Raw genomic sequence first — 10,508 nt, 5'->3', positions numbered from 1 at the left:
AAAAGACCACAAAATTGGCTCTGCATGCCCACAAAATTCTTTGTCCCACTGAGATTTCGGTAGGTCTCTAGCTATAACACTGCATTTATTTAAGGCTAGACTGAAACTTATTAGGATATAGACCTGAGTCCCAGGTAACCCCTGTCACAAGTAACCCCTGCTTTGGTGGATACGTATTGTGATTCAGAGTAATTGACTATGCTAGCCCCCTGTGCTTCCTCTGTTGTGCTAATCTGCAAGTAGGAAAGATGGATTCAAGGCTCTGCCCATATCCTGCCACTCACTGTATTTGTCGTGTTCTGTTGCTCCTGGGAAGGAATAGGAAGGAAATAGTCTTTGCTCAGGAAAAACACCTGTGTGTATTCTGCCGACAAAAAGTCTTGATTTGACTGGTCTATGACCAATTGAAAAACACATTTCACATCTCCATAGTACATTTAAAGCCAAAGAATACTAAACTGCAAAGTAAGATGCCCCGAGGACTAAGTTGTTGCTACTGTACAATATAGTGAAGGGAAGTAATGAGAGAGACGGGCATCATGCACAGGGGAGGAAGAGACTCCTGTGTCTCTCCTAATGTGAACTGAAAATGTAACAGCTTAGCAGTGGATATGATAAATTTGTCAATATTTGGTGTCCTTATATTAAGGCTGGATGGCTTTCTAAAGTGATGGGATCTGGCTCAACCCAGGGTTACTGGACCTCAGTGCAGAAATCACTGGGTAAAATCCAGTGGCCTGTGTCTTACAGCAAGCCAAACCATGATCATTATGTTCCCTATTGATTCTTATGCATAGATGACGTATACTTCATTTCATCCTAATTCTGCAGCACTATTAATGGTGTTACCTCCCAAATCATCAGTGCCTATTTTGGCTATTGACCAATAAGAAAACATAGGTACCATAAACACTGCATATCATACCTTATAACAACAAAGACACCTGGGTCATACATTTGTTATGGAAAAATGCTACTAAATCTTTGGCTTGTGATAAATTATTCTTGTATGTAGCCCTTACCTACTTCTTAGTACAACAGCATTTTTTCCTGTATAATCCAAGAATTATTTGGTTAACAAAGAACTATGTTTAGAAAATGGTGAATGAAAAAGAGGACATGTATACTTTGCCTACTTTGAGGAGCTTTTGATCAAGAGAAGCATAATATAGTAAAATCTGAATGAAAATTTCTATTTATAAGAAATACAGTTTCATATTGATTTCTGATGCTTTAAATACACTTATCTAAAATACATGTAGGTATATTAGAGCTTTGTGTGGTCATGTCTGAATAAAGGAAGGTATTATTTTCTATATGAGGCACATGTTTTGAGTAAATTCCTGAAGTCAAAGGGACATTTGTCATTGACTCAGTACAAGGCAAAGACCCCTGGTTGAAACAATGGTGCAATGGCATCTGATCCCAGATCCCAACACTTGTGCATTCTGCCATGCAACAGGGTGCATCCTGCCATTACTCAGGGTTCCTGTTTAGTGTAGCCTAGGGGGCCCCCCTGGTGGGTATTTGAACCCTCCCCTTTGCCTGTCATCCCAGCTGGGCACAGACAAACCTGACTGTTTGGTTGCCTGGCCCCACAACTCTGTCATGAGCTACGGGGCAAGACACATTCAGGTGTCAGGTTGGAGTGAGCCCCACAGCTTCCCATGACCCAGCACAGAGCTTGCCTTGCTCTGAAGCTCCCAAGGGAGTTGTGGAGCAAGGCACATGGTTTGCCTGGCCTTGCAGCTCCTGAGGGATCACAGCAAGCACTGTGGCTGGTTGCGGTCAGTCCTATAGTGAGTACCCTGTATGGGGCTGCATCGTATAGTTGTCAGTCTGACAACATGGGGGGGAACCAATCATCTTACCGGCTCCCACTCTGAGTCTAAAGCCATGACGTGCAGTCCCATGCAGGCCAGCACTGTGCAGCTGTCAACTGAGCCCTGCCATGCAGCCAGAATTGGGCTACATGGCTGGGCTACTCTGCCATATGTTCAATTTAAGTTGCAATGGAAACCAGCAACAAAAATGTTCCGCATATTTTGTGAAATATTGTTGTGGCTGGTTTCACATTTTGTCATGCCCTTAGTTCCTTGAGCATGTGGCAGGGTTATCTTTTATGCATAATTAACTAGTTAATTGCATCTTAAGTGTAACATCTCCCAAGCCCAAAGATTTTACCTTCTATTTCTTAAAAGTACCATTCTTACTTAATATTTGAAAGATTCTGGAAAATGATTACTTTTTTTTAACCAATATAATATTTACTTACAATGAGCAAATGTGGCCCAAAAGCCAACATTGCTGCCTGAGCCATCCGAGACAAATTTAATCCACAGGATGTGTCCAACGATGGAGGTGTAATTTAAAGGTAAGGATTCCCCACAGTATCGTCCTATCAGCTGTCCTCTCTCATTCCCTTCACGAATCTCAAGATAATCCTTAGTGCAGCTTTCACTATTTTCCAGCTGGAATATTCTGTTTCATTAGCAGTGGAGAAGAAAATTGTACCATAAATCATAATGTAATATTTTGTAATGCTGCACATAGGGGAAAATTTCCTTCCTGACCCATGTATCCACTGACCTGAGTGATAAATGGCTGAATTCTTTAAAATCAACTCCATAATAGCCTTTTTAAAAGCTAGTTGTGAGTATAATATAAAGATCCCAGAAAGGCCCTTCTGCAATTAATTTGTGAACAAAATATGTGTGCCTTATATTCTTGTAACATCTTCTCCCCTTCCAGCAGACCTGAATATATTAATCTCTTTCCAATAAACAGACTCCCTGCAAAATGGTTCTAACCACCATCTGGATACAGTTTAGACTAATTTAAAACTAACCCTCAATTTGCAAGACAGACATTTTTGCAAGACCAACTTACTTCATGTCAAGGCAACTTTATAAAATCCCACTATTAAAATAAGCTCTCATACTTAAAAAAGAGACCCCAAACCTCTTGGCTTTTCCTGATTTAACCTTCTGGTTAAGTGAAGCTGACCAATACATTTTATGCCTGTTATATAATATTTTACATTTACTAAATACCACATCACATTTGTGTGTATATTCGACTAAATGGTCTGCTTCACATTGCTGGTATACTTATTACAGGTAAATAGTTATTTGATATTATTTTTAACAAATACCTTATTTTTTTTCTGTTTATAGCACTTGTCTTTGTTTCTCAGAGGAAGAATTTAATAACACTGTGTCTTTTAATCATGTCAGTAATCCAGTATTTACCTACTCAACCTCATTTGATACAGTGGCCTACTTACACTGTAAATACAGTTCCATTATTACTTCACTTTCCCCTCTGATCCCTAACCTGCTCTGTGAAGGATCATTGCTCTGTTTCTTGGCACTAACCTTTCATGCTGGGAAACATACAAGCTCAGAAATTAACATCATGCATAAAGAGCACTCTAACTGCACCTTGTTAAATACTCTGGGGAATCAAAATTGTTCTCTAGATTACACGCAAATTTCTGTTCTCATGTCTTCCTAGGAAATGCCTGTGACAGGCAGGAAACAGTAACATCCATTTTCTCCCTGCTTTCCCTCTACTTCTGTTATTTGATATTGCTGCTGAAATATATTTGAGATATTTAATTCACTCTGAATCCTATCATAATAACTGCATCTGGACACTGTACTATTCAGATACGTATCCCTCTGAGACCCACAGAAATGGAAAGACAAAAGATGGAGTGATGCTAAATTTCCTCCTGTTATTTATGATCTGGTGAGAGCTGATTTCTTCAGCACCCTTTGCTACTCGCTCACAATACACCACCTTGTATGCTGTTTGTGCCTGTGATGTAAACAATGACTAGTAGGGGTGAAGAAAGATTGTATGCCCCCAGTGGCAACTTCTGTGTTCTCTTTCCAAGTTACTTTGGATATGCTGCTACAGTTTTACATGCTGGCAGTTACATTTCCTACTAAACAAAGAGCTTCCTTCCTGTAGGTCTATTAAAAAGCAGAACAACAACCCCTGGAAATGGATTTACTTGAAGGACAGCTGGAGCCGGTTGCCAGGGGAGCTGAGAATGTTCCAGACACATTCAGTGTTCAGGGGATAAGAATCAGGATAGTTGGGGCTGTTGAAGGCTCCTCTGTCCATGTGCAAGGTACCCCCACAGGCTGCAATGAGAAAGAGACAGAAGAGGGAATGAAGAGACCAAATGGGGAAAATACCTTGGAAGAATCAGAGTGTTTGCTACCTAGGGAAAATAACTGAAATAAAGACTATATTTCTCCCTTCTCTTAGCTTCTTGCATTAACTAGACAGAGCAGATCTCCTTGCCAGGTGTTAAGAACTTGGCAGAAAATCCTAGATACAGGAATCAAGGAGCAAGTCACACTGTCACTGTAAGATAAAAAGCAACAGCTCGCCTAATAGAGTCAGTGAGTATGTACTGGGAAATATGAGTTTGGCCCATGGCTTGATTATTCTTTCCTAGGAGTGGCAGACATTCAAAGCACATTGGTTTGGTACAGACATTCAAAAAGCCTGAGATGCAACTGATCTAAATTAAGTAGTTTTCTGTAAGCAGCATAGTTAGATCAGCAGTGAACAGAAACATATGCACCCTTTGAGTGGGGGAGGAGGGGAGCAAATCTTAGACCGGGTTCCACCATTTTTAAACCAGCCTACCTATGCTGAACGCCTGTTCTGTTACAGGTATAAACCGGTTTCTGATAAGTTATACTGGTAAAAGTGTAATATCTGTACCTGGCCATTGAGGCAGCAGCTCATTCAATTCAAAGGTGGTATAGGGTAACACTAAACAGATTCTGTAGGAACTTGTGTTCTTAGCCAGATAAGAAGGTTAAGGCAATAAGGGATTTTGAATGCACTATTAACAGGGAGTCAGAATAAGTGCTGAAGAGTGAAGCCTAGAGGGATTCCCTTAAAAATCATTTGTTTCAGTTACCAGTAGTTTTTCTTTCAGCTTGGGGGGTTGGGAAGAGGGAACTCTTGCAAAAATCAACTTACATGAGACTGATGCAGCATAGGTAGCACGGAAGCCTTTGGCAGTACTGGCATTATTGGAGACAAAATTCACCACCAATGCATTGCCAAAAGAAGTGACAGGATGTGGCATGGTAATGCCACAGTAACGGCCTGAATAACAGCAGAACACACAAAGGAAAGGCAAATGTTACAAAGGGTATATTCTCATTGTAATAGGAATCTGGGGCAAAAATAATACTAGGACGTTAACTCCTGGCATCAGTTACTATTTTTACCACTTTTATTTGTTAATTACATCACTGCATATGCTGAGGGATTCTACATTTTCATTCCCTGTGTGAATTAAATTCACACCTCTAAGACTTTTTTGTGATACAAAGATAGACCAAACAGAGTAGCCAATAGTTTGGTGGTAAGGGTACTCAACTGAATGTGGGTACCTCAGTAAGAGCAGGGATTTGAATCTGGGCCTTACAATTTCTGAGATGATGCACTGGGTTACTGGTTTGTATCTTGCTCTCCCATTTGGACCAGAAATTCTGGTCTGGAATGAAGAAAAACTCTCTAAGCAAAAAAAAAAAAAAAATTACAGAAAGTTTCAGTTTCTATGAATTAACATTTCTGATGGAAAAACTATTGAAAGATTTCTGACCAGATCGGTTGTGAATGTGATGCTACAGAACTTCACCGTGACTTAGATGAACTGTGCTCAAGTAGCAAGGCCCTAGATACCGCAGAAGCAGCTCATTGATAATGTCCCTGGCCTTCCTGTATGAAGTTAGGAGCAATATGAAACTAAGGACCAAGTTCTATTCTTGTTACACTTTAAATCAGCAGCAACCCTACTGACTTATAGGCAGTAACTTAAACAAGTCTCTAATATTACTACAGTCTCTAATAAATCCATTGATTTTTTTCAGTGTTGACTCTCACTTAGCTTGTTAAATATTTTAATTTAAATATATGTAGGTGCTTTCAAACACATTAGACAGAAAAGGTAAATCTACAGTACCTTGAAGAGGAGCTTCATAATTATCACCTTCCAAAAGCTCTACAAAATCTGTAGTACAGTTATTTCTGCTGTCTTCAGTAGCAAAATCAGTGAATGACAGTGTAACATGGTTGACTGTTAAGAGCAAAAGTAAAAAGTTAGGGGAAAGTATGGCATTGCGCACACAACTAATTATCTGTGCACAAAGTATATTTTATGATATATCTTCATTGCAAGAAAAAAATAGCAAAAACTTTGTTTTATCCTTTTTCACTAAGTTAGTCAATGAAATAAGCTTGTGGCTCTTCACAGATTGTGAAATATAAAATCAGAAGCATCTTGGTTACTGATATTCTGAGTGACAATATTGAAAATACATGAATCCTGCTGGTAAAAAATCTGTTAACTCCTTCTATATATTGAGTAGTCCTCTCTAGAGCAGCAGGAATTAAAGATGTTATATGTACACATAAAGACATTCTTTTTAACAACCCAACAGCTTTATTATTATATACTGAATATGTGAATCCAACTGATTAATGGATCATTAACTCCCCTTAGCTAAGCTTATGTGAAATTGGATTTTCCACATAGTCAGGCTCTAAGCTACACTCTGAAAAAAGGAGATTTGGCTGTTGGGATTTTTAGACCACTGTATTGCTTTTGCTTATTCATTATGGCCATCATCTTTTGTACTTCCTGAGGACGGTATTAAGGTGAGAATGAAAGAATAACATTTTTCCTTGAAATCAATACTTGATAATAGTTTTTCTTAATTTAGGAGCATTTGTGTGTCTTGGATAGGTCAGATAAAAGGCTTATGATTTTGATGCATGTGGAAGAGCTATGTACAATATGTGTTTAGAGTGACTTAATCTTAATAACTGGCATTATGCAGGCCTAGTTTAAATAGGACAGTGTCACTGACTACAGTAGACTTGCACCCACGTGTATGAATTTGGCACAATAGTTTTGTTCACTGCAGTAGAAATAGTGAACTTTGGTAAACACAGACAAACAGGCACTGCAAGGTGCGACTGACTGGGACTCAACTCTATAGTGTCTGCATGTTCTGTTCTCTGCCTTTTGTATGCCAGTTGAGTCAATCAATTACAGCTGTTAATGCTGGTCCTCAGGATATAAAATAAAAGGTAAATCACAGCGGGTGGTAAGAATGGGAAGGCTTGTTGACCATTTCAGTACAAGTAGAATATGAACACTGCACTGCATCTTGCCAGGTACTGTAATACCGTGACTGTATAATCAACCTAGGTGCATCTGCAATATATGATGGAATTCTCATGATACGTGTTGGAATCCTTTGATTCTCATAGTGACTTACTAGCAGGGCTCCAGGGACTCTCAAGAATTATTACTGATTTACACCAATGGATATAAGAGAAGAATCAAGCATACTGTCAGCTACCTGGAAAAATATGCTTTTAGGGGAGACATGCTTTTAAAGGTTTTGTATTTTTCAGATTAGGAACAGCTTTGAATAGTTCCCTTTTCTTGTATTTCTCTGGGCATGCATTTTAAAATCTCATATCCCCTTTTACCGATCTGCTTTTTAAATTAATTAGTGTTTTCCCCTTGGCAGACTGTTCTTAATTTCATAACCAGTTTATCAAGATTACCCACAATCTTCTCAAAAGAATCTTCTTTGGGCATGGTTTTAATATCTGTGGGATAATCAGGTGAGCAGAAGCATGCAGGTCACTATTAAAAATAAACGATTAACTGCAATTACCACACACACTTATCTAGAAAGCCATAATATTTCCACATACTCCATACTGGAAAATGACACATAACAATAGATAATATTAGGTGACAACTGTGGCAGGGTGCGTTTCAAAGGGGAGCCACGAAGCCCCTAGAGTCCTTTCAGTCCTCACTTTCTGGGACAATTACCCCTTTAGTTTCCTGCCGCACTTTGATGTCTTTTTTTCTTTTGTATGAGGAAAGCTGCCCCAGGGCTTCCTAAATTGATCTCTCAAATAACCACTAGGTGTACCATGGTCTCTGCCTTATGGACTAATTGCATGGCTCCAATGCATCCTACACCATGCCCCATACCTTGCACATGGCATCCTCATTGATGTTCTCTTCCATTTAGCCCCTCCTCTGTGACTCCTGGACCCTTGATGGTCCCTCACTCTCAGCCCCTCAATCTGGGCTCCAGACCACTCAGTGGGTCCCTAGAAATGTCCTCCTACCCTTACTTCCGCCCCAAACCTCCAGACTGCTTTAGGTGTTACCCTCCACATTGACCTTCTGGAGTTGCAGCCACCTTGCTGAGGTGGTGTTCTCTCAGCAAGCTCCAAGCTGTTACTGTTGGCTCATCTCAGGGCCTGGGTTTATATCCTCCCTAAGTCCAATCCCCCTCCTGGATCAGATGACTGAAATCAACCCAGGCCATACCTGCAAGCCAGTTCAGCCCCAATCTGCCTATTCTTAAAGTGGCAAAAGCACCAAACCTCCTGCCATAACAACCATTGGCAATTGTTAGTTTTTAAATGGTAATCATTATAAACCTGAGCCCAAATTTAAGAAAACTGGTGAGCACTAGCATTCTGAAAACTCAGATTGTTTAGCTTAGGGGAGACAGAAGAGGTATTTAACAATAGGAACAAAAGGCTGTTATGATGAAAATGATAAATCAACTGTTCTGTATGCACAGGGGACAAGACAAGAAGTACTTGGACCACAGGGCAGCAAGGGAGATTTAAATTACATACTGGTAAAAAAAATGGCCTTTTTAGGGTGGTTAAGCACTCAAAAAGATTACTCAGGAAGGCTGTGGAATCTTCATCACTGGAAGATTTTAGGTGCAGGTTAGACAAGCATGTCTAGAATTGCTGAACAAGGGTTAAACTAGATGACCTTTTGAGGTCCCTTCCAGCCAATTTTTCTGATTCTATATGTGATGTATGTATTTATTTTTCCTCACATCTAGTTGCATTTAAACTTCTTAGTAAAACCCCACTCTCCCTCTTCACTTCTCATTATTCATCTGTGGAGGGAGGCTTGTAATAGGAAAATCCTGTATTTAGCGCATTTCAACTAAAAGTCCATGACAAGGCAAGTTACTAGCTAGTCCATGGATTTTCTCACAGCAGCTCTGGCTGCACATCATACTCAGTCATAGTTGGCAGTTCAGTCCTTAAATCATCCAAGATGATAATGTTGTACACTATTTTTTTTATTATGCCCTGAATCTTTTTCTATGCCAAACTTGGTTTCTGACAGATTAAAAGATCCTCATTCTCTCCAACCTACCAGGATGCAGGACTTCCCAGAGAAGAAAAGGAGGAATTTTTCATTATTAACCAAAAGGAGATGAGGATGTTAGTCATCCAGCTAAAACTTTCCCACAGAAAAGTTTTTACTTACATGGCTCCTGGGCTCGAATAATCCAGCTGCAGTTCTGATTGTTTGGATACTTGGCAGGATACAGAGGAGAGGAAATTGCTGCACCAACTGAATCTGTCTCTATGAGTCTTCCACATGCTTTAGAATAAAACACACAGTCAGACACATGTACAATGCATCTCTTAGGTGTTTGTTGTAGCAAGTACAAAAAATAAATGAATAGGAAGATATCATGCTCAGGTGTTGACTGTTCCAGGGATTCAATATTAAGATATCTAAAGAGGGAGAGACTTAATTTGTTAGAAAACAGGGTCCATGAATCAGAACCCCAGCCACAGTTACCCTTTCACTTCATCATGGTGACCCTGACAGTATAATACATAACAATTGTACCTGCACTTACCTGTGAGCTACCATCTGTCAGTCCAAAAGGGCAATTCTGGGGTCCCTGGCTAACCCTGATCCAGGGGAGCCCCAAACACCACATGCCTACAATGGAAGTTGGGATGGCAGATAGTATAGGAGCTATTCCAGCAGCTTTCTGCACTGCATGGGCAGAATCCTTTTGTGCAGCTGGATCCACTAGACCTGCACTGCATGAATCTTGTACATGTACATAATTTTTCATCCTCAATGCCTCTGCTGCACCATGTACATAAGCACATGGACTAAGTGCCAGATCCACAGAAGGACTTTGGGATCACAATGCTAAGCTTTTGTGTCAAACATCTAGGTGCTTTGCAACCTAGCAGTCCTAAGTTAGACACTCAGACTCCTTACACATGGGGAGAGCTGAGCACCTATAAATGGGAAAAACCTCTACCCTCAGCAAAAGCCCTCTGAGCAGAGCTGCCTAACCTATCCAATAGGAAACCCCAAGGCAATGGCTGTACCTTAAGTCCCACATGTTTTAGAAACATAGGTACCTAACTCTGGGCTTCAGAGAAGCTTGCAACTCTGACTGGGATTCTCAGCTCTGAATCCTCTTCAAGAATGACCCATAGAAGCCCAGTCACATCTCACAAAGCACAGAGGCAGCAGCCAGGGGTGGTATCAGAGAGCATTTTATTCAACAGTCCAGTACCACATAGGATTTCATAGTTTCATAGTTTCTAGGGTCAGAAGGGACCTGAGCAGATCATCTAGTCTAACC

At 40.2% G+C, this 10,508-nt stretch overlaps 1 protein-coding gene across 1 annotated transcript in view; it reads right to left on the bottom strand.

Moving 5' to 3' along the window:
• CUBN (cubilin) overlaps nt 1-10,508 on the bottom strand; it is a 321,538-nt gene that overhangs the window by 126,713 nt on the left and 184,317 nt on the right. Inside the window, exons 33-37 of the mRNA XM_019508344.1 lie at nt 9,377-9,493; nt 6,002-6,115; nt 5,011-5,139; nt 4,022-4,154; nt 2,276-2,481 (exon numbers count right to left, since the gene is read on the bottom strand). Coding sequence (XP_019363889.1) covers nt 2,276-2,481; nt 4,022-4,154; nt 5,011-5,139; nt 6,002-6,115; nt 9,377-9,493 — 699 coding nt within the window. The remainder of the gene's footprint in view (nt 1-2,275; nt 2,482-4,021; nt 4,155-5,010; nt 5,140-6,001; nt 6,116-9,376; nt 9,494-10,508) is intronic.

This window comes from Gavialis gangeticus, unplaced genomic scaffold, assembly GCF_001723915.1.
Source record: "Gavialis gangeticus isolate Ggan-Ray unplaced genomic scaffold, GavGan_comp1, whole genome shotgun sequence".
NCBI classification, from domain to species: Eukaryota; Metazoa; Chordata; order Crocodylia; family Gavialidae; genus Gavialis; species Gavialis gangeticus.
This window is presented reverse-complemented; position numbering and strand designations above follow the sequence as displayed.